Source organism: Cheilinus undulatus, linkage group 8 (genome assembly GCF_018320785.1).
Source record: "Cheilinus undulatus linkage group 8, ASM1832078v1, whole genome shotgun sequence".
In the NCBI taxonomy this organism is placed as follows: Eukaryota; Metazoa; Chordata; class Actinopteri; order Labriformes; family Labridae; genus Cheilinus; species Cheilinus undulatus.
In genome coordinates, this window is record NC_054872.1 from 5,875,152 (window position 1) to 5,902,972 (window position 27,821).

General features: G+C 41.0%; 1 protein-coding gene across 2 annotated transcripts in view; it reads right to left on the reverse strand.

The window, feature by feature from the left end:
• Nucleotides 1–644: 644 nt before the first annotated feature.
• Nucleotides 645–27,821, reverse strand: part of gask1a (golgi associated kinase 1A) — an 89,762-nt gene continuing 62,585 nt past the window's right edge. Inside the window, exons 4-6 of one of the 2 annotated variants that reach the window (XM_041792752.1) lie at nucleotides 9,768–9,890; nucleotides 5,140–5,243; nucleotides 645–1,935 (exon numbers count right to left, since the gene is read on the reverse strand). In XM_041792752.1, coding sequence (XP_041648686.1) covers nucleotides 1,731–1,935; nucleotides 5,140–5,243; nucleotides 9,768–9,890 — 432 coding nt within the window. In that variant the 3' untranslated portion in view covers nucleotides 645–1,730. The remainder of the gene's footprint in view (nucleotides 1,936–5,139; nucleotides 5,244–9,767; nucleotides 9,891–27,821) is intronic. The other variant, XM_041792753.1, reaches the window with a different exon arrangement.

Consider the following 27,821-nt stretch of genomic DNA (forward strand, 5'->3'; position numbering starts at 1 on the left):
GAAAAGTAGTCACTGTGCTGTTTGGTATCATTGTGTGTACCACACTGAACATGGAGCACAGAAAGCTAAGGAGACAGTTGTCCCAGGAGATTAGAAAAACAATGACAGACCAGCATGTTAAAGGTAAAGGCTTTAGGCAATCTCCAGGCAGCTTGATGTTCCTGTGAATACAGCTGACAAGATTATTCAGGAGGATTAAGGTCCATGGGACTGTAGCCAACCTCCCTGGATGAAGAGACGGATAATACGATGGTAACCAAAGAGCCCAGAACAACTTTGGGCTGCTTTGCTGCATCTGGCATAAGGGGTCTGGAATCTGTGTGGAGTACAATGAACTCTCAAGACTATCAAGGCATTCTGGAGCCAGATGTGCTGCCGAGTGTCAGAGAGATTTCTCAGTCTCAGGTCATGGGTCCTCCAACAGAATAATGACCCCAAACACACAGAGCTAAAAACAGCTAAGAACGGCTAAGAAAAAAACACTGGAGTATTCTGAAGTGGCCTTCTATGAGCCCTAAATCCTGGTGAACATCTGTGGAAGGAGCTGAAACATTTAGTCTGGAGGAGGAACCCTTCAAACCTGAGACAGTTAGAGCAGTTTGATCATGAGGAGTGGGCCAAAATACCTGGGACAGGTACAGAAGTCTCACTGAGAGTTACAGAAATCTCCTGATTGCAGTGATTGTCTCAAAAGGTTGTGCAACAAAATTAAGTCAAGGGTAGCTTCAGTTTAGTCCAGAGCAGTTTCATTTGTCTGTTTTTTTTTTTGTTTATTCTGCTGTAAGTGTCTTAGAAGCTAGTTTTTTATTTATTACTTTGAAATAATTCCGTTATATCAGTGACCATTGTGGGTTTTTCTTTCTTTAATGGAAGGGTAACAACAACTTTGTCCATGTGAGTATTTTAGTCCAAATGACATATTATTGTATTAGTATTTGTATTTTTAAGCATCAACAGAGAGATCAGTCCCTTTCGCCTTTGGGCAACTAAAATATTTAAAAAAAATGCTTTTTTTATTTTTAGGCAAGGTAAAAATGGACACATGTCAACTTCTTGTCTTCCCCAATTATTGTTTCAGAAAGGGGCGACTAAGACCTGTAAGCCTTTCATACCAACCGCCCCTCTGAACTACAATATCATGACTATGTCGAAGACAGCAGATAAAACTCTTAAACCTCTAAAAATACCTGAAAATCCGTTTTCCTTCTTTAAAAAAATGACGTCGTTCAAATGATTTTTTTATTTGTGCTTTTACAATCACATCCATCGTCTTTAGAGCTGAATGTATCTGGTCTTCATTACACTGTACACTCAACACAGATATGTTTATTTACATTGCAGTTATCATAGCTGTTAAATCAGAAAACCATCATCCACCAGTGGAGATGGAAACTTTTGTTCAGACAGTCAGGATAAAACAAGGATCTACATAAAGTCTGTGTGCCTCTGACCATGTCGCTGCACATAAAAATGACAGAAATGAAATCTTTTAAGTCACTTCTGGAAATTTTATATCTGAAAGAAACATCAGTCATCCTTTAGAAACTTTAGTTTAAAACCAAAGTTTGTCACTGTGAATGTTATATTACTGTAAGCTCTGATAAAAGGGTTTCCTTTGACTTTCAAGCTTATCTGCTCTGCGTCAGAATGAGCTTATAAATGTCATCTTGATAATCAGAGTATTAACGTGAAGGAAGGGTGAAATTGTCTCTTTGGTCCCCTCTGCTCCATCACAGGTCCCTCTCCTGCTGCAGCCTCTGGTCCCTGATGTGTTGGAGGAGAATCTTCCCTCGCTGCTCTACAACTCGGATCAGGGGCCGGAGACCGCTGGCCCCTCCTTGGCTGTCCCAGAACTCCCGGTCCGTGTAAAGAGAGCGAAGAAGGAGACTCTCCAGACAGCCTGAGTGCAGCACAGACACTGCTCGCTCTGGGAACCTGAGGACAGAAACAGCATTTGATAGCAGACATGTTGGAAAAATTCACATATTATATTGTGTTGTAAAATGTACATAAATATAAGACACAGTCTGGTTTTGGGGAACTCCCAGATGGAGTAAAAGGTTCAACCATCTTTCTTGATGATTTCTAGTGCACTCAGTCCACATTTGAGCTCTCAGCCTGCTGTGAAAGTTGTTAATAGGGCTGGACAATTAATCAATAATTAGATTAAATCACAATATAGCCTGCTGCAGCTTGCAAATCACAGACTGCATTATTTCTTTAATGTGAGGTATCTCAAAATATCAGTTTAATACAATGTTTGGCAGTAGAGATTTTATGCTCTGCATTAATCTTTTCAGAATAGTTGACAAAAATCCAACTTTTTTGTTTTTGTATGTTTTTCTTAATCAATATGAGAATGACATAAAAAGTGATCATCCAAATTAGAAGTCTTATTAATATCAAGGTTGTGATAGGAGCCAAAATAATTGCAATCTTTTTTTTTTTTTTTTTTTTTTTTCCAAAATTTTACATCTCTAGTGTAATGTATATGATGTAGTGCTGGATAAAATATGGAATGATTAATTGCTTGTGTTTGTTGAGGAACCTTAAATGAATTGCACATTAAATTGCAATAGCAATACTGGGAATAAAAAGTGCAATTAGCTTGCAGATCGTTCAGCCCTAGTTGTAAAGTACAGACTCACTTTAGAGTGTCAAAAACCAGCCTGGTCCATGCCAACATAAATCTCAGCAGCTGTAATCAATACACACTGAACAGGGAGAAACTGTTTAAACACCACTGAGAGTGCAGAGAGTAATGGTGGGGCTCTACCTGTGGTCACGACAGTGCATGGTCAGGGTTTTAATTTGGCTGACTGATCGCGCTAGAATAAGCTTTTCATGACAGAAAACATTGTTTTTCTCATCTCCCAACCTGCTTCAACATGAGTTTGTGACAGTAGGGTAGGGTTTAGTTGTGAGTCAGTACTCAGCCAGCATGTCCACGTTGGCCCCATGTGGGTTATACGCAGGCTACAATATGTCTGTGGATTCCATGGTGGCTTCACCTGTGATTGCCCAGGTGAACTGCAAGTGTGCATATCAGAGCCATATAGGCCCCACCTAAATGTGTACCTTTGACATGTTCTAGTTTTCTGCATTAATTGGCATTAAATGTGATCTGACCTGTATGTAATAGGTCGTTTCCACCAAGCGGTCCGGTTCAGTTCAGTGCGGATCGGCACACTTTTTTTTTTTTGCGTTTCCATAGAGCAAAAATTGGAAAGGGTCCCAAAAAAAAAAAAACGACCCGTACCTTCCCACTTTTTGGTACCCTTCTGTAGAGGTACCAATCTTACCTATCTGTCTCAAAAAGGAGAAGCTACACACAACAATAGGAAGTTGCACTGACGTTACGTCAGCGTGCGACACAGCTGCCCGGCTCCAGGCTGCAAAACACGGAAATTGTTTAATGTGTATTCCCTTCTGACTTCTGTCACTCATCCTTTCTATAACTCTGCAGCTGGACCAGCTGACTCACGCTGACTGTGACTTCACATTAATAGCCTTTACAGCCCGCCCACCAAGTGAAAGCACGGGTGTCTGTGGAAACGCAAACTATTTGGGGGTTTAGCATACCAAACCGTACCGAATCAAACCGGACCCCCTGATGGAAATAGGGCTAAAGTAACAAGTATAGACAAACACAATGTGCTTAAATAATTATAATATTTCAAGTTTCTGTTCAACATAGCTATTAAACACTCAGAGCGCTGCTGGAAAAAGTAAGTAAACCCTTTTGCTAATGACTCCACAAAGAGCTAATTGAAGACAGGAGTTAGCACACCTGAAGTCCAATCAGTTAAACGAGATCTGAGCCAGATGTAGAGCTACTGTGACTTACAAAGACACTCCAACTTTTTGGAGTGTCAACTAGGGATCCTTGTGATTGCTCATGTTTACTACTAGTAGGATCTATCTTGGGTCTCTCGAGATGGGGCCTTTATGGGTCTCATATGGGCTGATCCACACCTGCTGTTCACATGGGCATTCATAGGTGGGGCCACCAAGGAATCCACGGACAAACCCACATGGGACCCATACTGTAGCCCACATGTAACCCATGCGGGACCCACAAGAACATGCTGGCTGGGTTATAAGGGCTGCTGGTGGAGCGATCCACCTGGATGTAGCCACAGTGGCAATATTATCCAAACTTGGCTACATTTCTTTATTCAAACTCAAACAAACAAATGCAGATGGCTTCACAGTTAGGGTCACGCCCGATGTGTACGGGCAGCCTGGGTTCAAGTCCGTCCTGAAGCTCCTGTCCTGCATGTCTCTCACCTACTCTCTCATCTCTGTGTCCAACTCTATCCAATGTCCTCCCCTCTAAAAATAAAGGCATTAATGGACACAAACCCTCAAGGTTTTATAATGATCATTAAAAATTCTAACTTGGCTGTTTATTTTCAGTTTTGCTACTAAATGCTTGGAATATCTTCTGCAACCTGCAGAGACTGCAGAGAACATCACAGTTGGTTTAAGTACTCAAAACATTTCCTTCAAGGAGAATCATCACTCTGAAGTTGTGCTTTAAAAGAATTCATCTGTCAGAGTCGATATCTTTGAGTGTTCACGTCCAAATGAACGTTCTTTAGATCTAATACAACAACTGAAAATGAGCTGAAGTAAAAAAAAATCTAGTAATTAGAGTGAAGGAAAACAAATGAAATGAGCAGCTCATCACTTCTGGAAAATAATAAATCATCATCTTATTTACTTTCATTCTTTTCAGATTTTAAATTCTGTTTCCATTTAGTTTCCACGCCAGTGTGAAGATATTTAAAGTATTTTTAGAGCAGCTCAGTAATCCTAAGTGACAGACAAATGGGAATTTCTCTCAGACCTGATTTATTCAGCATATTGAATAGCTGGCTAATTGAATACACACTAATCTAATCAGACAGACGTGGTAACAAAACCCTAACAAGCTCTGCAGTGGACGTTTCTGTGCTGCTGATTTGAAAGATGTTCACCAGGGAAATGTGTTGTTAGATGTGTTTTATTTTCTCTGAAACGTTTCCTGGCAGAGCTGTTTCTGCCCGCTGTGATTATTGGAGCCTGAGAGACGGGATGAAGCAGAGAAACAGAAACTAAAATCTACATGGTCCTAAAATAGAGCTGTGCACTCACTCATCGATGCCCTCCACCAGCCTGAAGTTCAGGTTGTCACTGGACTGCTCCGGACGGCCGGCATTATCTATGAACACCAGTCTGGAGGGGTCTGCCTTCCTCACCTATGGATGAAAATACACAAAAAGAGAGAAAGAGGCTGTCAGGACACAGAAGAACTGTTAATAATGTACTGTGAGCAGCACTGCAGGTACAACATGACTGTCACTGTTGGAGTGATTCACTGGGATGTTGCTTTGCAGCAGGTGTTTTTTTTTTTTTTAAGGTTTATTTTTGGGCTTTCATGTCTTTATTTGACAAAGGAAGGACAGTGGATAGAGTTGGAAATGGGAGATAGAGTTGGGAGAAGGCGGCAAAAGGCCACAGGCCAGATTCGAACTCCGGCCGCCCACATACATGGATAGCTCCTTAGACCGCCAGGCCATCTGTGCGCCCTGCAGCAGGATTTAACAGATCTGGACACCATGTCTTTATCAAAAGAGAAGCAAAGGACTGCACTGAGAGCTCTTTTGGTGCACAGGAAAAATCTGGAAAATTTCAGCCAGCTGATCTAACACATGACATCCTCAGCTGATGGTCAGCTGATTTGCTTGTAGCATGCTATTGGCCAATCGCTCTTGTGCTGCCTTATTTAAACTGCTCTTGCTATGCCTAGCTGCGTGGCCCTCAGTGGAAAAAGTTTGGACAGCCCTGTCATAGAGTAGATAATCATCGTTTAGAGTTAAAAAAAACAATTTTTAGAGGAAAAACAAATCCAAAAACATCCCTCTGCAAGCAGAGTAAGTACGTGATTTTGGGTGCTTACATTATTTTACTTTTCACACAGAAAAAAATTATTTCACTAAAATCAAAAACTACCAGGATCAAAATTATTAGCCCCTTTAGAACTGAGCTTTTGGTCGAGCCATGGCAAAAACACTGTTAGTCAATGATGTGCCTTAATTTTGCAATGCTCAAAGCTTGTAAAATCAAGTAAAAACCAAGAGTTATATTCCAGTTCACACACAGTGTAAAAGCCTCAGAAAGAGTCTGAGCTTCAGTTTAGACCTGAGTGAAAGAATTACTGATGCTCACAAAGCAGGAGGAGGATCTACAAGGTTAGCACAGTGTTTCCAAGAGCCAAGAACTGGAGTGGGAAGTAAAATCAAGAAATTCAAATAGAGCGACACAGTCCAGAACAAGCCTGGTAGAGGTAGGAAGACAAAGATTTTAAAGACCTTGGAAAGAAAACTAGTGTGAGATGTGTCCAAAGAGCCCAGAACAACTGCCAAGACTCTGGAGAAGGACTTAGCAAAGTCAGGAGTTGTAGTCTCAGAGAAGACCACCACTAGATCCCTGCACAGGAATGGAAAGAAAGAATGGAAGAAAAACTCAACTTCTGCAGAAGAGACACCTTCAAGCCAGACTGAAGTGTGCTGAGGAAAACCTGAAGAAGGATTATGAACACTGGAGGCGTGTCCTTTGCTCAGATGAAACTAAACTAGAGCTCTTTGGCCATAGAGATGTTGCTGATGTTTGGAGAAAGAAGGGAGAGATGTGTAACCAAAGAACACCCCCACAGTGAAACATGGTGGTGGGAGGATTATGCTGTGGAGAAGTTTCAGTGCATCTGGAACTGGAAACCTTGTCCAGGTGGAAGGAACCATGAAGAAAGATGAAGATGTGGAGATTTAGAAAGAAAACTTGAAGCAGTCAGCAACAAGACTGGGTCTGGATCATCGCTTGTTCTTTCAAAATGACAACGACCCAAAACATACGTCGCTCCTCGTGAAGAGCTACCTTCAGATGACGAAAGTGAGAGTTACTGAGGGGCCTGCACAAAGTCCTGACTTAAATCCCACTGAAAATCTGTGGGGTGAACTGGAGACGAAGGTCCATGCCAGGAGACAATCAAATCTGTAAGAGCTGGAGAGACTGGCCACAGAAGAATGGGCTGGGATTCCTCAGGGGACTTGATGAAAACTACAACAAACGACTGCAGGCTGTTATCCAGCAAAAAGGAGACACTTCTGACTATAAGCACCTGGGGGCTAATAATTTTGACCCTGGTAGTTTTCGGTTTTAAATGGAATATTTCATTTCTGTGTGCAAAGTAAAATAATGTAAGCATCCAAAATAAACTAGGATGTTTGGAAAGGCTGTGTTCAAAACTCTCTACTCTGCTTAACAGCACTTGAGAAATATTTGAGAATAAGAGTAATTGTCACAGGGGGGCTAATAATTTTGTACTTCAGTGTATTTCGGGGTAAAATTTTATGCGTGGAGAGGATGTTTTTACTCTCCTCCTGGCCTCGGCGTGAGTTTGATCCTCCAAAAACACTTAAAACTGACAGTTGCATTCATAATGAAGCCTGCTGGGAGATGTGCACCAAGGAGTGGCAGGCCAAGCTTTTCACTCGTGTTTTAATAAATGTCATCCATTTCTGCTTAAACTGCTACATCCAAGCAAACAGGTATAGGCAGCATGCATCTTTTCTGTCTTGAAAATCTTTCAGTGTGGCTTTTTGCTTTTTGTGAAAGTGGTCCAGTTCTGACAAACTGCCACTGTACTAACTCTATATTTGAGCTTCTCGCTGCACTAGCAGCAGCCACTGCTATCTGCTACAGTACAACTAAACCCTGCCGTTGGCTAACACGCCGTTCTTCTGAACTGACACTGATTTATCAGAACCACGTTTGGTTTGGCACAAATGTTGCAGATTGGAGCTTTCCAAGATGGATTTGCCTGATGACGGACATGGAGTCTGGCTGATCCATCTGCTCCTTCATTCACATCAACTGGGACTTTTCCATTACAAGGGGCGGCTCAGCTTGACTTAGTTTGACTCCGAAGGGCAGCCCAGCGCGGCAGGGGATTTGCTTTTCCACTTACAACTGAGCTACATGTTTGAGGATGTGTTTAGAGCCGATGATGCAGCGCTCCGAGCCCTCCTCAATCTCATCCAGTCTGATCTCTACAGTAACTTGACATCATTTTAAAGGAAAAATCAAACTGTAGACCGACAGCGCCGCGCGCTGCTCTTTTCCCATTCTAGGGTTAGGGTCTCTCTCTCTCTCTCTTTTTACAATCAATAAACAAACAATAATTCACGCTTATCATCAAAAGGAGAGAATTTTCCTGCATCTAAGTTGATGAACAGTCTTCTAAATATGGATTTATGGCTCTCTAGATAGCAGAAAATGAACAGAATCATATTTTTCGATTGCACAGTGAGAACGGCATGCTTTACTAGCGCCAGTTGATAAATTAAAGACAGACTATGCTGACATGTGCTAAATGCTTCAAACATCTCCAGCATTTTATTTTTTATTATCTAGAATGTATTTGTCTATAAGAAGGGAAAGAGTCAAACTTTTGTTATTAGTAGGTGCAGAAAAAGTTGTAATCCTCTGCCTGATTTCTCATCAGCGTGTGCAACACGTGGACAGAGCTCATAAATCTGGAGCTTGTGTTTTTTTTTTAAGTCGCACAGTGAATGCTGACATTAGACAACCACTATTAGGGAGGTGTAGTCGGCCCAAGCAGAGGCAGGGATAAAACTTCATTTTGAATCAGAGAGCGGGATATCAGGACCAGAAGTGGGGAAATCCCCCTGGAAAATCACACCCTGCGAACCGCTTTTACGTCAGCATGGCGCACTTGAAGGCGGGGCTGGCTTGCTCTGGCACGGCTCGGGTGGCCTGATGTGGCCAAACTGGAGATGGAAAGACAAATCAGCACGGCTTAGTTTGGCTCGGCACAGCCAAAAGTCACAGTGGAAAATCCCCATATGTGTCCTTGGGCACGATACTAAACTCCAGTTGGCTGCCACTGCTGCATCAGTGGCATAAACGCATATGAACGTTTATAAGTAGATATGGGTGGCTAGTATACATGTTAGCCTCTCAGTGTGGTGACTGTGGAGTGGGTGGATGTGAAAGGGTGAGTTTTACCTGTGGTGTAAAAAGCAGCTTGTGTAGTCAGACACCAGCCTGTTATTCTGGACAAACAGTTGCACATTTCCTCAGTCGTATTATTGCTTTAGTTTTATCTGTGACGTAAATTAGCTTAGTTTAGCACTGACGGCCATTACTGAAGAGTGTTCTTTATGTTAAAATGTTCTGGAAGTGTTAAAGCAGTTTGATGTTTTGAAAACTAAAAGCCTGTGTGAGTAATGGCAGACATCATTAATCTTGCTTTAAGTTGTTAATTCCTGTGCACTTGGTTAAATAGATAAACACATTTTTGAATGTGTTGTTTGTGAATATATATTGAAAGTTATTCTTTGACTTGCTGACTGAGGTTGTGTTATTCTCATCCTAGATTCACAACCGCAGTCTCACACACCATAAGGCAGCAGAGAGCTCATCCTCCGACTATTAAACATACACACATTAACACTGCTGGGATCATACTCCACACTTCTATTCTACCATTTAAATATAGATCCTTTCTCTGTGTTGCCATGGAAGAATGGCACCAACTTAAAGCTGTGCAACATGAACAAGCAGGGCAGCAGAGACGCATTTTCATTCTCCCAGAGCAGATGAAGAAAGACAAAAACAAAACATGCCCTCTGACTGAGAACAACTCCTGGTATGTTGTGGGAAAATAAGGAAAGTCTAGTTGTTGAGCTTGTGATCTGTACCAGGATGTGAACCAGCAACAGCTCCTTGGTGTGGGCACACTTGGTGTGCAGCAGATTCTCCACACAAAGCTCTGAGGGGTCAGGTGTGAAACCACAGCAGTACCTGTCCAGCCGGTCATTCACCTGGAAAAACACAAACATACACAGTCATCAGCTTTGAGTAAACCACTCTCAGGCAGGGAAAGCTCCGGCTTTGCAAGATTCAAGGTTATCTGAACGCTCGGGACAAACCAGAATCGTGACCAAGTTCAACTGCTTATTATTTCCATGCATACTTATACATACAACTACTGTATGCATGCATCTTCTGTGTTAAATTACCTACATACATATACTTATGTATGCTATCTCTGTGCAAAAATACATACATAACACCTCTGTATATGCAAATTCTGGGCTATGTGCAATCATATCAGTACTTTAAATAAACAGGGGAAAATGTGCAATACATCAGCACTATTTGCAAAAATACCATTCCCACAAAAGCTGTGGGGAACTGGGTCAAAGTTCATGTTTTGTGTCACAAGCCGCTAGGTGCCTCTGTTCTTTCTTACCAGCAGCTGGAAAAAAAATATGAGTTATCTGTTTTTGCAAATCTTCTTCTACTTATTATTTTTTAGATTTATTTAAACAGAATCTCCATGGGGACAGGCAGCTTAATAACTGCAGGAATGAAACATTAATCATAAAAACACCGCAAAACACAGATCAACCAATCCAGTCACGGATCAGAAAGTCATCAGTCAAAACATCTACATCCTGATGCATCTTCCTCCAATGCCTTCAATCTACCTTTAAAAAATTTAAAGAGACCAGCTCCCCTAGACAGACATTTTCCTGCAGAAGATTCCAGGCTGCAGGTGCAGCGTACCTGAAAATCCTTTCACCCATCTCAAGACTGAACTTGGGCAAAAATAGCCAAAGTAAATTTTGTGACTGAGTCACAGATCGAAGACCGTAGCTTCCAGAACTTTTCACATGAATAAAATCACACCAGTATGATGGAAGCAGGTTTAGTACAGCCTTATAACTGAGGAAATGCCAATGATTTAGACCAGTGGTTCTCAACTGGTGGGTTGGAACCCAAAAGTAGGTCACGGAGCAGTTTTCAGTGGGTCACGAAAAAAATGGTGGCAAAAGTCCAGAAGTCCTCATTGGACATGTATTGATACCTTCTACTTTACCCCATTTTACTGTGAAATTGGGTAAATCTAAATGTTTGATCAACTAATTTATCTCCTGTTCTTGCAATAAGTGGCTACTTTTCCAATGATAATAAAATAATTTCACAAGTTCTCTGGAAAATTGGCAACAATGACACATAATGATGGAGAAAGAGGGTAAAAAATCTTTTTAGAAACTTGGGTTGTGATCTGTCCTAAGACAGACTGGTGGGTCCTGAGGCTGGACCAGTTGAGAACCACTGATTTAGACTGTGTGTGGTCAAAGAAGGCCAACCAACTCAAACATACAAAATACAATGATGGGTTAAGGACTTCAAGTTTGTTATAAACTTCAGTGCACCATGGTACACAGTGCCCAAAGATTTAAGGCATTAAGAAGATGCATGCATGTAGAGAACATCACTGTAGTTAATCAGAGGAGTAAAAGTAGTTGCAACAAGCTTTCTCTTATGGCACTAAAGGAAAAACAAGACTTATTTCTAAAGTAAAAAGCAAGCTGAAGCTTTAACTTCTTTACGAGTTGCTTATACTTTTATTATGTGCTTGTTAAATGTACACTTTTATACATGAACCATAAACCTGGCAGGGATGCAATTTAGCCTATGGTTACAATCTGGCACATACATGTCCATGTTCACTGATATGCACTGTCCCTCACAATACATGAATAAATAAATAAACTCTGAGCCATGCACTGCAAGAACGTTAACTGGAAGACAGAATTTTCTGTTACTACAAATTTCTCCAAGAGGCAGCGGATGGCTCAGTGGTCATCTCCCTGTCAACACCTGCACAGGTTTGACTCCAGGGTGACCATGCAGCTGGTTTGACTGGAACTATCCTGCTATCCTGAGTCCCACTAACACTAATATGATCACAGACCTGTTTCACAACCCTGAGTCTGCTAACTCTGAATGATGGAAACTCTAAGAGACGGAGGAAACTCAAACCCAAGACCGAGAGGTAAGTCAATCCTGGTTCACAAGGGGAGGAAACTTCATCTCTGAGTCAGTTACTATGGTAACTGAGTCTGTGATGCTCACCTGGTCAGGGGCAGGTTTTTTCCTACCTCTTCTTTATGTAGTTGGTTCCTGTGTTGCCTGGATTGGTCTAGGTTATTCTGGGTTTTTATTCTTGTTTTTTACTTTTACTCTGGAATCTTACAAATCAGAGTTTTTATAATTTCTTGCTAACTTGACATCGTTTTTGTGTTTTTAAGGTTCTACTGGATTTATGATGTTGAGTTGCATTGCTGGCAGTCTTCCATGGGTTCTTCTGTTGCTGGGGTTTCGTCTTTCTTGTGATGTTCTGCTGTTGCTATTCTGCTTATTGTCAAAGCACTATGTAAACCTCTGTTTTTAAAGGTGCTATATAATTAAAGTTTATTATTATTATTATTATTATTATTATTGTTATTATTATTATTATTACTATCCTATAGAGCCAGAAACACAATTTCATATCTGCACTCTGAATGTAAAGGTACTAGACTGAATTCAACTTTTTTTTTTTAATCAAACAGGACTTGCTTTTGTAAAAGAGCATAGAAGAAAGAGCTGCAATACTTTATACTACTATTGGGCTGAATTAATGAACTAAACATAATAAAGGGTAAAGAGTAGGCTATGTACAGTATGTTAGAAACCAGAATAAAAACTAGGGCACAAAGTTGTACTAAAGTTGGAGACAATCTACTTTAAGCTTGGAGATTAAATTATAAGTTTAGGAGATAAATCGAGGTCTGAAACTCCCATTTCAAAACTATAACTCCGTCTCTGGTCGTTAAAGCCGAATATGATGGAAGGAAACATTCTGTTCCTGTTACGACATATTTAAGCGTTCCTGCTGATGTGGAATTAAAGACCACGTTTCATATCTGGGGATCTCATTAAAGCTCATGTGAACTGTGGCATAGATCTGTGTTATTTACATGAACATGAGTGACTTCTGAATGAATTACGTCTTTTTCTGTCTCTTTAAAAACTCTTTTGATTGCTTTTCAAAAAGAAAACATCTCAGTCCACCTCACCTGATGCTAAAACCATCATGCTATGTAAAGTGAAGCTGAGTTAGCAACAGACTAACAGGCTGCAGACAGAAACATGATTAAGTTGCTTCAGGTATGATCGTTCTTTCTTATATGAGTGTGAATGATGGAAACAGCCCTACAGTTACAGGGTTTTTAAGCCCCTCTGACCTCCTGCTTTTGATTGGACGGATTTTGACGGTAAATCATGTTGAAACAAGCAGCAGGCGTTGGCTCTGTGCACTGATGCTGGCTCTCACTCTGACAGTCTGCAGAAGTTCTCATGTGAAGGGGAGGAAATCCTCTCTGACATCTCACGCTGGTGTTAACACGAAATCACATTAAATCAAGTGAAACAAACAAACATGGATGTAATGACTTTAGATGAAGTGAAATCTGGAGCAGAGAGACGTACTGTATGCTCTTAAAAATCATAGATGATGAGTTATGAAAGAAACGTCTCAGGACGTGTCTGTGGTCGGGGAATCCCTGCCAACATGGCGTCTGTTTAAAAGATCACTGATTTATCAGTCTGATGTCTCACGGCTCAGTTTAGCATTAAATGGCTTCCTGCATCACTTCACTTCAAGCTGCGTTCACAGACTTCATCTTACTAGTTCAGCGGCTGCATTTTTCTGTACTCAATAATAAAAATGTGGAATAAGACACGATTAAGAATGAACTTATTTACTATAACTAAAGTCATATTTTAAGCATATATCAGATTCTAGATACAAAATTTATTCCAAAAAAGTTGGGGCGCTTTGTAAAATGTCAATAAAAGCAGAATGCAATGACTTTTAAATCTCATAAACCCTCATTTTAAATTTGATGGCAGCAACACATCTCAAAAAAGTAAGGTCAGGGCCATGTTTTCCATTGTGTAGCATCCCTTCTTTATGTAAAAATGTCTGGATCTTCTTTTCCTTTTATGATGCTCCAATTTCAGGCCAGTTCAGCTCCTGGACTCTCCTACTGCTGCAGTGATGGATGCAGTACGTGATTTAGCATTGTCTTGTTGAAATTTGCAATATTGTCTAAATAGGAGCATATGCTGCCCTCGAACCTCTCTCTTCTTTTCAGCATTGATAGTTTCTTTCCAGATGTGTAAGCTGCTCACACCATAGGCACTAATGCAACCCCATACCATCAGAAATGCAGGCTTTTGAACTGTGCACTGCTAACAAGCTGGATGGTCCCCCTCTTAGATATGGCGTCTGTGGTTTCCAAAAAGAATTTCAAATTTGATTCATCTGACCACAGAACAGTTTTCCATTTTGCCTCTGCCCATTTTAATGAGCTTTGACCCAGAGAAGACAGCACAATCCTTGATTGTGTCCACATTGGCTTATTCGCATGATACAGCTTTAACTGTGGATGGCATGACTGTTCAAAGACATTGTTTTCTGAAAGTGTTCCTGAGCTTTTGCAGTAATTTCCAGTATAAAATCTCGCCTGTTTTTAATGCAGTGCCAACAGATGACTTTCATCCCTGTCCCTTGTACACAGAGATTTCTTCAGATTTTCTCAATCTTTTGGTAATAATTTTGGACTGTAGATGGTGGAAAATTCAAAGTCTGCAATTTGCTGGTGTCAGGCCATATGAACTGAAAGTTATGCTAGAGTGCAAGTGCATTCTGGGACTGCTTCCAGCGTGAATGCAGAAGAGCACATTGAAGTGCAATTTTCACACATTATGAGAAATCTTTATAGACCTTATGAGGTGCCATTTTCATTGAACACAGTCCTCAATTCAAAACAAGAAGTAGTACTGGGATGGAGGCTGTGGAGCTGGGCAGCACTGGACGTCTGTACTCATCATATTGTCTTATTGTCCAAACTATGGTCCAGGGAAAAAATACCATCTGTGGTCCAGTTTTGATTGGCACACAGCAAATTCTAGAAATAGAATGAAGTATGGCCCACATTTGAATATTTGCATCAAAATAACATCTTGCTTTTAATTCCCTGATGAGTTTCGGCAGCAAATAGCAGTACCAATAATATTCCAGGGGCGGAGCCAGTGGCAGCTTTGACCTAGAAATGATTGTCTATTTGCCTTCTCAGTCATTAAACTGAGCGTTTAGCGTTAGCTCAGGTAGGCCAAGGAGTCAAGCTCTGCCCCAGTCAGCTGATCTAACACAAGCCTTCATCAGCTGACAGCCAGCTGATTCTCTCTAAGCATGCTATTGGCTGATCGCTCTCATGCTGCCTTAAGGCCGGCTCAGATTACATGAATTCAGCCAGATTTAAGCTCGACTGCAATGTCGCAGCTCATTGTCAAAACTCAGGCCCAATTTAGAGCGACAGGGACGACAAACGGTCCTGTAGTGTGACATCATTAACAACGCGTCCAAGATGATGTTCTCCTTTGGATACATCCATACTTATTATCCATGATCCAATCCATAATTACCTCCACCAAGGGGGTTATGTGATCGGCAGGGTTTGTTTGTTCGTTTGTAAGCAACATAACTCAAAAAGTTGTGGACAGGTTTTGATGAACTTTTCAGGACATGTCAGAAATGGCAAAAGGAAGAACTGATTAGATTTTGGGAGTGAGCTGGATCACCGTCTGGATGCAGGAATTTTTTGAAGGATTCTTCTCTATTGAGAGATAGGGCTAATGGTGGAGGTCTGCAACTCTCCGAGTGCTTTTCTAGTTATTTCTTATTTTCCTCTTTCTGAGCAAAAGACCACTACAATCACACAGAGCACTTCTGTTGACCTGCCCCCGACAACCTGTGAACTTGCACTCAGCCACGGAGACTGTGGTGACATCAGCATACGGTCTGGATCACTCTTGTAGTGTGGCCAGGCTGTTGGCCAAGACGGGACAAGATATTGGTTGCAGAGTCTGACATGGTGACATGTGAACGACCAAAAAAAAAAAAAAAAAAAAAAAAAAAAAATCGTAGTCTGAGCTGGCCTTTATTTAAACTGCTCTTGCCTGGCCATGCTCTGCTGCTCTCTCTGCAGGCTGCTCTTGCAACCCTCCTCCACCCCAGCGCCTCCTTTTTCTGCTTCTTACCTCATCCTATGGATATTACAGGCCTCTTTGTTCTTATTTATGTATGTATGTGGCCCTCAGTCAAAAACGTTTGGACACCCTTGTATTATTGTTTTGGTTGAGAGCCCCCTGCTGGCAAAATTTTACATATGTGAGTTTAACCTAAAGTAAACTTTCTTTTCTCCACATTTGGAAGAATCTGCATCCTAGTAGCAGCTGCTGTTACTATTATCTACAATTCAATCACAGAATGAAATCTGGTAAAAGTCCTGAGTCATTCCACTTTTTGTGCACCTTATTGCAAATGAATATTTTGGCTTCTTTTATAGCATGATTTTTTGCTGAATTCAGACCCTGAAGTGTCCACTTTAACCAACGTAACACTACCTGTCTCATTCGTTGCTCTACACCTTGGTGAAAAAGGGTGCAGGGTTGGTATTTGTGTTGCCGTATGAACCTGTGGTGAGCTCTGATATTCTGCAGCACATGAAATGATGAACAATAAGAGAGCGTCTCTTCAGAGTGAGAGCTGAGTGATTTTCTCTGCTGGTAAAGTGCGAGACTGACGCGGCGAGGAGCAAACACTTGATGAGATCTGCCCTCCGGTCCACTGCGGGGTTTTGTTTCGCATTTACTCAGCCTCTGTGTATATGCAGAGTGTGTGTATTGTGTGTCTTTTAACAAGTCTGTGCGATGCACACAACCTCCATGCCCTCAGGTCAGCAAAGTGAGTGTGCTGCTGAAGGTGTCTGTGTGTTTGCTGTGGTGTAACGCTGCACCTCCTCTTTTCCCTCTCACTTGTGTGCCGCTCTGGGGAGACTTCTCACCCTGACGCCACATTTCCATCCCACACTGGAGAACAAGGATTTTGAGTCTGGTCCAGCATCTTTGTGGAGACTGAGCCAATATTGACTTACAGAGCAGCAGCAGGCCGTGGGGAAAGGCGAGATGTGGTGCTCTGCCGTGGTCCGAGTCGACACAGAATTAAAGTGAGACCAAACTGTGAAGTGTTTTTCTCCATATTCAGCACAACTCTAATGATCAGGGCTTCAGTTGGACAGAAATGCTGTTAGCTTATCTCATTGTCTTCTCCTTCCTGCACACAACCGTTATCCTTCATTATCACTGATGTGTTTGTGTTCTCCTTGTTCCTCTGTTTGCTGCTGTTTCCTCTCACTCACTTTTCTCCACTCACCCTCACAGTGTGGGCAGTGTGTGCCGCCTTCAATTTCTTAAAGTTTTATTCTAATGAAATCTGACTTTGTGTGGGTGCTGCTCTTTTCTCTACTTCCAGCCTGGGGCTATTACACTGCCAAATTCAAACAAACTCACTCTTTAATATGTCTTAAATCTTTCACGGCGCGTGCTTGGACAGACCACAGTGGGTGCTGGAGAACCTGTCATTTTATATTTTACTCTTCCCTCCTTTAAAGAAATGAATCAGTGACGGAGATAGAGGAAGTACGTCTTATACAGTTAATCTGCTTTCTGTTTCATAATGGAAGTAATTAGTAATCTGTTAAAACCTTATCATTTTCATTGCATCTCAACAGTCATGGAGCTCATAATGCATCTGATGTTTTAAACTCCCACATTCAGGATTGTTCAGCAGTGCTGAGCAACACTGCCCTTCTAACTCCAGGCATGCATGTCTTCAATTATTTGTAAAATTTATGGCGGCCTGTCATGAATGAAGGAGGTTGTGTGTTTGGATTGGTGGCGAGGTTGGTCATTGGGATATTTCTGTCAAATAACCAGCATTTAAGCCTGCAGGGCAAAAAGAATTTAAGATAGAAGCAGCTCCCTGAGACCACAGCTTTAACCTTCTTTAAAAAATCACTTAAGGCCCTTTAAGGTCGCTGGATATATTTAAAAATATAACACTTTTTTTGGTTTTTTTTTTTTTTTTTGGTATTTAACTTCAGTCATCATCATGTATGGCAAATGTGAAATTATTTTCATAATTCAACCCCCTAAATGCCACTTTTTTACACAAAGAAATAATTATTCTCTATTTGGTGGATCCAAAGTTATTTTTTTAATGCTGGGATTATCAGTCTGGGATATGTCAATGCTAAGCAACAAAACTGATTTTGATAATCATTACTTTTGGTGCAATTACAAAAATATTTTAAAAAATCACCTTTTCCTCTTGCAGCCCTAAAAGGGATACCATGAATAAAAAGCCTTCATAAATAATAAAAAACGGTTTGAATTTTGAAATTAAATTGATTTCAAACTTGTAATTTTTTGTTTGTAGGCAGGCTTCTTAGTTCCCAAACTTTTAAAAGGTCACATATTATGCAAAATACATTTCAAAATATTTCTAGCAAAAATACACTTTATTGCCAAAAGTATTCGCTCACCTGCCTTGACTCAGATATGAACATAAGTGACACCATATTCTTAATCCATAGGGTTTAAAATGACCCTTTGCAGCTAAAACAGATTCAACTCTTCTGGGAAGGCTTTCCATAAGGTCTAGGAGTGTGTTTATGGGAATTTTTGACCATTCTTCTAGAAGTGCATTTGTGAGGTCACACATTGATGTTGGACGAGAAGGCCTGGCTCTCAGTCTCTGCTCTAATTCATCTCAAAGGTCTTCTGTCAGGTTGAGGTCAGGACTCTGTGCAGGCCAGTGAAGTTCATCCACACCAAACTCTCTCATCCATGTCTTTATGGACCTTGCTTTGTGCACTGGTGCACAGTCATGTTGGAACAGGAAGGGGCCATCCCCAAACTGTTCCCACAAAGTTGGGAGCATGGAATTGTCCAAAATCTCTTGGTATGCTGAAGCATTCAGAGTTCCTTTCACTGAAACTAAGGGGCCAAGCCCAGCTCCTGAAAAACTCGCAGTGTTTAGTGACCTACTTCTCTGATTATAATCTGATGAGTAGCGGAAACATTAAGTAGATATATTCATCTTCAACCTCTCATGATGGAGATGAGACGCTAAGGATCTAAAAATAGCTCATTGTCGTAAAAACTCCAGCGGAACTTAAGTTTCTGTTACGATACGAGACTGGATAAAAACAATAGCGCTGGACCATCATGCAGTGTTGGAAAGGTTTAATTTCTACATGAACTACTTCAAAGTTCAGTTCACAAATTTTAAAATGAACTAGTTCAGTTCTTAGTTCATAATTCAAAATTTTAAACTCACAGTTCCAAAAATGAACTAGTTCATTGTTCTGTTTTTTATTTTTTTTTATGTTGCTGTGAGATATTACCCTTACAGTACTGGCATTTCCCCATTGTTGCCACCCATTCAGTCACTTGTAAGTACCTTGAAAGGCTAGCCGGGTGCTTTAGTTCAATGTGCCGTTTCAGGTTTGCTGTTGACATTGATACACGGAGATGCTTCTTGAAACCTGGTGGGCCAAGTTTACTCAAAAAGGTAAGATTTTTCCCACCTGGATCATCACTGACCATTTCATAAAATCATTTTAAGTAATCATACGAAGATGCCGTATTAATCATGGAGGCAGAGTCTGAGATAGTGCTGCTGCCTTTATTTGTTTTTGCCTCCATGCTTGGCATTTTGATGATGCAAGCGGTGGTGCAACTCTGTGGTGGCTGTTGTTATTGTATTTTTTGTAATTGCATAAAATTAAAAAATGATTAAAATCAATGTTGTTGCTAATCACTGAAATACCCCAGACTAAAAATCACTGTAAAAGAATCTACTTTGCATAAATGTATGTAAATAAACTGGCATTTAGGGGGTCAGATAATAAAAATAAATTCACATTTGGTATACATGAAGCGGACTGAAGTTAATGACCCAAAAAAAAAAAAAAAAGTTTTTTGTCATGTTTAACATTTTTGAATGTATCCAGTGATCTTAAAGGGCCTTAAGGGGAAAAGTATGACTTTTTTTTTTAATGAAGACCTAAGGGTTAAACTGCTGTTGTCGCAGTGATTAACAGAAGCTCAATACTCACCAGAAAATATCAGCCAATATTTCTAGGATAGATAATGATTGAGATCAGGGAAGCTCCAAATGGAAGTTATAAAGTCAGGATTATTTTGACAAATAGTTGGTAGCCTGGACTTGGCACTTGATCACTGGGGGGCAAATCAGGCCAAAAATCATCTAGGCTGATTGTGAAGGCTGCCCCTGCGGGCACCGTTGTAACTTACAGCTAAAGCTAACGTTAGCAGGGTATCAGACTCTGCATGTTGTCTGACCATGATGACATTTTAACCTGATTTAATCCGAGTCCATCACAAACATGCTGATTGTGCTGCGTTCAGGTCGATTCTTCCTTTCAACGCTGGCAGGAACTGAGACTTAGCAGTGTGAAGCAGAGAGGCTTTTATTCTGAAAACCTGCACCAAAACTGTAACCTTATCCTCCGCTCCACCATGCTCCCCAGGGTGTCCTCCTCTGACTCTGTGTATTTGTGAGTCTACACAGCGTGTGACTGAGCGAGGCTGCGTCCTTCACTCTGCTCTTCTTCCTGCGCCTTTGGTGTTTGGTTCCTGCTATCGGAGCCCAGGGAGGTGTTAAGGGAGCAGGTAGGAACAAGTGTTCAGAGGCGTGCTCATCGGCTCTCAGCAGATCAATAGGAGGCTATTAGAGCTTGGCCCTGTTACAGGGATTGACTTCTGGCAGTGAGGGGGAGTGAGCTGCCTCATGGGTTATTCATATTCAGTCCCACACACACACACACTCGCTGCAGATGGTGTTAGATACACATTCACTCTCAGCGTTCGGACAGAACAAAGCAGGACAAAGTTACTCCAGGAGGTTGTAAAATCAACGGCGTGCTGCTGCCTCTGCAGTGGAAGTGGAGGATGTCAGAGTGAACACAGACAGTGAAAGTTCAACAATACTCCTGCTGAGAGACTGGACCTGACCTGAACACGTTTACAGTGTGTGATTATACGGCAGCTACACAACAGACATGAGTATCACTGTACACCTTCTTAGGGTTTGAACACTGCAGGTGCTTCTTAACCACATGGAACTTTTAGGTTCAGGGATTTCTCTTGGAGGAACTCATTAGTTTCTGCAGCCCACTGTTGTTGTCAAATCAGCTGATAAAAAAGAGAGGGTCAGTGCAAATGTCTTTAAAGTAGTTTTAAATTATTCTGCCAAAATTAACCTTTCATCCATGTACCTAATCAAACAAAACCAACACTACGTCCTGACTTCATGCAAGCCTCAGACATCGCATTGCATTGCACAGTGTTGCATGCTTTCCTTCCACTCTGCTTCTGCTGAATATCTAATTCTCTGCAAAGTAGATTGGAAGAGCAGGGCTTGGTATTTAGGATCTGTTGACAGCTTTAAATGTCTCCTTGTTCGAGCACTCAAACACATATGTAGCCTACTGTTAATTATTAATACACAGCTATGTGCACTTTGTAAAGTAAGCTATACTGAGTAAGAAGTGACAGAAAATCAAGGAAATATTCCTGTCACTATCTAACTCTCCTTGCGTCTTTGTCATCTTAACCCAACAACAGAGATGAAAATAGGAACAGAGCAAAAACGATTCTGTGCAACAGCCATGGACACAGACCGCTAAAAGCCCCCGGTTTATAATCATTAGTTAAAGTGACACAGCAATCTTATTTTAAATATTTAAAGGTATAAACTTGACTTTTAAAACAGAATTCATCTCTTATTAGCTGGTTTAAAAGACATCTTTGTACCCTTTATGGAGGGTGGAGGGGGAGGAATCACAGAGCGGTTTGAAACAACTGGGCCTAATGTGAATGCACCCTCATACTATAAATAAAAATGTGAATCAACCACCTTATTCCATGAGGAAGACAAGACTAAAGGTCTCTGACACTTCCTGTCTTTTATTTTTTGTGTCCAGAATTGCAGCGTGTTAAAAACCCCAAAAAACAATCATATGTAGGTATGGGTATCTTTGACATTTAAATCAATACCATACCAATGCCCGGTACCTGCATAATGGTACCTGTAAACAACAGTACCCATTTCCATTACTTCTGTGTGTTTAGATGTGATAATAAATGTTATTTTGTTTAAAAAAAAAATCTCAAAACTTCTGTTTTTTCATAATTTATTTCTTACTGTCAAAACGCTATCAAATATATCAAAACAACAGCAAACACTGTTTGTAATGTAACATCACAAGTGATTTTACAAATGACTCCAGCATAAAAAAACCTAAACAACTATAACTACACAGTATTTTTTTATATTGCACAAATCAAAACCCAGCCATGCTACCTCCTATTCCTCTCCTTTTCCCTCTTAGAAAATGTGTGTTAGGGTCCATGGAAAGTGAATGAGTTTAAAACAAATGAACAATAGAAATAAAGATAATTTACAAATTTAAGTATTTTACCCCTTTAAGACAAGTTTATATTGGTCTCAGAGGTCCCTAAACCATACCTGTGAAGTTTGTTGCTGAAAAAACACTCCAGTATTGAATTTTCCCCCGTCTAAAACCCCTCCATTTTATCACTGCTCGAGCCGTTTCTGTGCCTGTGGCTTTAAATGTTAACGAGCTGTCTGACTCCGCCCCTGACTACAACCTTCTCAGGAAATGGCTGTGGCTTAATGGATGTGTCTCTCCCGATCTTCTTCTCAGCTGCCAGCTGAAATGAAGAAACAGATTGGTGACCTGCCTTCCTGTTTCTCCTCCTCCTTTTGTTTGTGTTTCTTCTAGAATTTCTCTCCATTGTCTTGTTGAAATAATTCATATAGATGTAAAACTTCTAACAGGACATGGTGGGTCAACCCAGTAGATGGAGTCCAGTTTTACAAGGCCCAAACTCCTGATGATGCCAGGATAGACACTATTGATGGCTGAGTCCTGAAAGTTTAGTCCTAACTCATCCAGCACTGGACCAAAAGTAGACCACTTTCAACACAACATCAATGACATATATGTCCAAATAAATACCATCCATCCATCCATCCATCCATCCATCCATCCATCCATCAATCCATCCATCCATGTATGCATCCATCCACCCATCCATGCATCCATCAATCCATCCATCCATCCATGCATCCATCCATCCATCCATCCATCCATCCATCTGTCAATGCATTCTACCATCCATCCTTCCATCCATGGATCCTTCCATGCATCCATCTATGCATCCAACCATGCATCCATCCATTTATCCATGCATCCATCCATCCATGCATCCATCCATCCATTATGCATCCTTCCATGCATCCATCCATCCATCTATCCATGCATTCTACCATCCATCCATGCATCCATCCATCCATCCATGGATCCTTCCACGCATCCATCCATCCATCCATCCATCCATCCATCTATCCATGCATTCTACCATCCATCCATGCATCCATCCATCCATCCATGGATCCTTCCATGCATCCATCCATGCATCCATCTATGCATCCAACCATGCATCCATCCATTTATCCATGCATCCATGCATCCATCCATCCATCCATCCATCCATCCATCCATTCATCCTTCCATGCATCCATCCATGCATCCATCTATGCATCCAACCATGCATCCATCCATTTATCTATGCATCCATCCATCCATCCATCCTTCCATGCATCCATCCATCCATCCATCCATCCATCCATCCATCTATCCATGCATTCTACCATCCATCCATGCATCCATCCATCCATCCATGGATCCTTCCATGCATCCATCCATGCATCCATCCATCCATCCATCCATCCATCCATCTATCCATGCATTCTACCATCCATCCATGCATCCATCCATCCATCCATGGATCCTTCCATGCATCCATCCATGCATCCATCTATGCATCCAACCATGCATCCATCCATTTATCCATGCATCCATCCATCCATGCATCCATCCATCCATCCATCCATCCATCCATCCATCCATCCATGCATCCATCCATCCATCCATCCATCCATTCATCCTTCCATGCATCCATCCATGCATCCATCTATGCATCCAACCATGCATCCATCCATTTATCCATGCATCCATCCATCCATTCATCCATCCATCCATCCATCCTTCCATGCATCCATCCATGCATCCATCTATGCTTCCATCCATCCATCTATCCATTTTCCATACCGCTTTTCCTTTTGGGAGTTGCGTGCAACTCCGTATATGTCAAAATAAATTTTCAATGGCATGTACTGCCACCACCACTCTAAAACTCTGAATAGAAGAAAAAACATTCTCACTACCTGTTCCCCAATGTCAACCCTCCCCTCAGCAACTGCAGTACATGAGCGCTTTAAAGCCCCTGTGGCTGGCGTTACCACTTCCACATCAACTGCCATCGCTACCATTCTATTTCTGAACAATGGGTCCACCGCTCCTTCCTAAACTTTCTTTTCTGTCCAGTAACCACAGTGAATGTCTGGGTAATGTTGGGCTGGAGTTTCCTGAACGATGTGTGTGGCCTGTCCCTTTCCCTTGGCCCCCTCTACTTAATCATCTGGGCGGCAGCGCAGTCCTTGTATGACCTATCACGCAAATCAGGATGAAGATATAATACTGATATTTGTGTGCCAACCTATTAGTAAATCAAAACATTTCAAGCAGATGTTGTTTCAGTTTTTAAACACTTAATAGGAACAGGATTTAAGTCTGTGAGGTCAGTCCAGCTAGCTCTCAGACCGCAGAGATACTAGCTGGATCATAGAAACTCTAAGTTCCAAAACAAATAATAAGTGGTCTTCAAAAATCGGCAGTAAAATGATTTGGATTGTAAGCTGACACTTTTGTATTTCTTCGAGCAGAGCTCACACAGCTTTTCTCCTGGATCATCACACCAATATTTGCAGGGATGTAAATAGGATTATTGTGGGAGACTCTGAGTTTATGCTTTGAAGTAAAAAGCCTGTTATTGCCTCTCTTACAGCACTGGTGGCTTCATGGCGTGCCTGTAAACATACCAAGAAATGAAAAGATGACTGCAACTCCCATGACTCCACTAGCATAAATAAGATGAAAAGCATGTTCAAAGTAATCATATACAATATTTATGACCACAAGATGACATTCTAAGTACAGTGGGAAAGCTACAGTAAAAAATGGTTTGTTTTCTGAAGAGCAGACTCTAAAGCGTGTTTTTTCTAACGTGCTGTATGATGCAGCGCTTCCGCAGTGTTTTCATGCTGCTGCCTCTGCATCATCATCCATGTAGGAGAAGAAACTGAGCAAATCAGCCTGTAATAACTGATAAAATCAGTGGTGGGATATTTTGTCTCTGAGGAAATGCCTAACCCTAAAAGTTAACAAAACCTTTTTGGCCTAATTTCAATGGATGGTTCATCTTAACTCTCCTAAAAGCTTTCTAATGTCATTTCTTTGTTCTGAGCTCAAGGTCCTGCTGCTTTTTGAATCACTGGAGGATAAATAAATGGCTAATTCTTGTTGGTATCACAATAAATGGTTAGTTCTAGTGTCCTGAATGTACTTGTACTCAGCTTTTACAGCCTGGAAAACAAAACATTCAAAAACTAAAAAAGTAAAGCTACTTTATGAGCCCATGCAAATGCGTGCACAAATCTGCAAATGCGTGCACAGATCTGTAAATACATGCACAGAATTGCAAATAAGTGTACAGATCTGCAAATGCATGCAGGATTTTTAAATTTGCAACAAGTTCAACATATGTGACAACAAATCTGCAAATGTGTAGACCAATTTGAACGTGTGAACTTAGTTTATTTAGGTGAGGTTCACTTTTTTGCTTTAAGTTGTCAAAATTCTCAAGAAATCATTTGCAACTGAAATCTGTCTCTCAAATGGCTGTCATACACACATGACTTTTGTAAAACTTCTGCCGCGCACAACCTGCTAATGTGTACTCAGGCCTGTAAGTGTAAGCACTGGATTTGTTTCCCTCAGCGCAGGCTCACAGGCGAGGCAATTCTGTGCATGCATTTGCAGATTTGTGCAAACATTTGCAGAGCTGCACACACATTGGTGGATTTATGCATGCATTTGCAAATCGATCTGCACATTTGTGTACTGATCTTTGTACACATTTTCAGACAGTTTTGCAACAATAATAGCTCAATAGTCAGCCATGCAGTCCAGTTTTAATGTGATCCAAAAACCTTTCTCTAATTGTACCAAAATTATAAATAAAGTAAATCTTTAAGACTGTTAAAATGGTGCCTCAAACTGCAAACAGGAAGCCAGAAGTGTAAATATGAAGACATGGAGGAAAGTCTTTGTGCTGAGCTGAAACGGGTCGACAGACCCAGGAGAAAAACACATTAATCCACCTCAGTAAACATTCATGTCCAGTTAGATATTTCATGTAGAGCCTTTTATCATAGATTTCCATATTTTGGCTGCTTACATAAATAAATTGGGGTCACTTGACAAAACTCTTCAAAGACTTTGGCTGAATATAGAAGAACTTTCATGGTGAGTAATCTACTTCCAGTGGATGCTCTTCTGAGTGCTTTGTCTGGATGTTTACAGCTACTGCTTCTTAAAAGGAGAGTTAACTGTTCTTCTAGTTGGTATAAGGAAGGTCGAACTGGTCCGCAGCATATTGATGAGAGCTTTGAATTTGTTTTAGTCACACAGTTGGGATCTCTCTGATCTGTGGATACCGCTACCTCTCCAACTTCCCACATATAAATCAACAGCCTCAAACAAGCCGCTGTGTGAAGATGAATAGGCGGCGAGCTCGGACAACTGGCATGTTTCCCAGAGACTGGATCTTTTTGCTGTCAGCGGTGAGCTTGCTAATTGGGGCTAATATCTGTGTTTACTTTGGAACTCTGGAGGCAAGTGTTTGGGAGATTTCTGAGGTGGGGATGCTTCCTTCAAACGCAATTTCTCTCAGCAAAATAGGGTGGCAATGGTCACAGTAAAAGCAAAGTTTCCCCTTTAACTGTAGGTATATTTTGAAACCATCTACTATAGTGTGCATCCTCAATCATGCCAAATCAACTCCTTCATAGTGTTCAATAAAAATATATAGAGATATATATGTAAGGGGCTATCTATTACAAAATGAAAGACTGATTCCATAGCCCAAATACCAAAAAGTTGGGGTGCTGTGTAAAATGAAAGTGAATACAGAATGCAGTAGTTTATAAATCTCACAACCAAAGATTTTATTCACAAAAGAAGCCACATATCAGATGTTGAACCACAGACATTTTAGCTGTTCATGAAAAATATTAGCTCATATTGAATTTGATGGCAGCAACACATCCCACAAAAGGAGAGAGGCAGAGTCACTCAGAAGTAAAGATGGGTAGAAGTTCACCAATTTGAGAAAAACTGCGTCTACAAATTTTGGAACAACTTCAGAAAAAATATTTATTAATGTAAAAATAAGAATATCATAATATATTTTGACTATCCCAGCATCTACATGTCATAGTATCATCAAAAGATTTAGAATCTGGAGGATCTCTGTGTGCAGGAGACGAGGCTGAAGGTCAATATTGGATATTGTGATCTTAGATAGGGCTGTCAGAGCAGCATACACTCCATCCAGGCAGTGTTTCTTTGAGGAAGGCCTTGACCATGCTAAACCACATACCACATCCCAACAGCGTGGCTTCACAGTCGCAGAGTCCAGATACCGAACTGGCCTCTCTGCAGACCCAGGGCAGTTCAGCAGCTAGAATCTGACATCCTTTTTAATCACTGCTTTTTTGGGGGAAAGTACATTTTAGCGTTGTTTGCCATGCTTGTTATGCTTCTGCATGTGAACTGCAAGTGCGTCGCAGTTGTGTGCATGACGGTCACACAGATAGACGTCATAAACTAGGGTTTAGCATTTTTATTGTAAAATGTTGTATTCAGAATGTGGATTTTTTTTCTCAGTTTATCACAAATGGTACAATTTTGCCCACAAGTTCTCTGAAAGGCAGC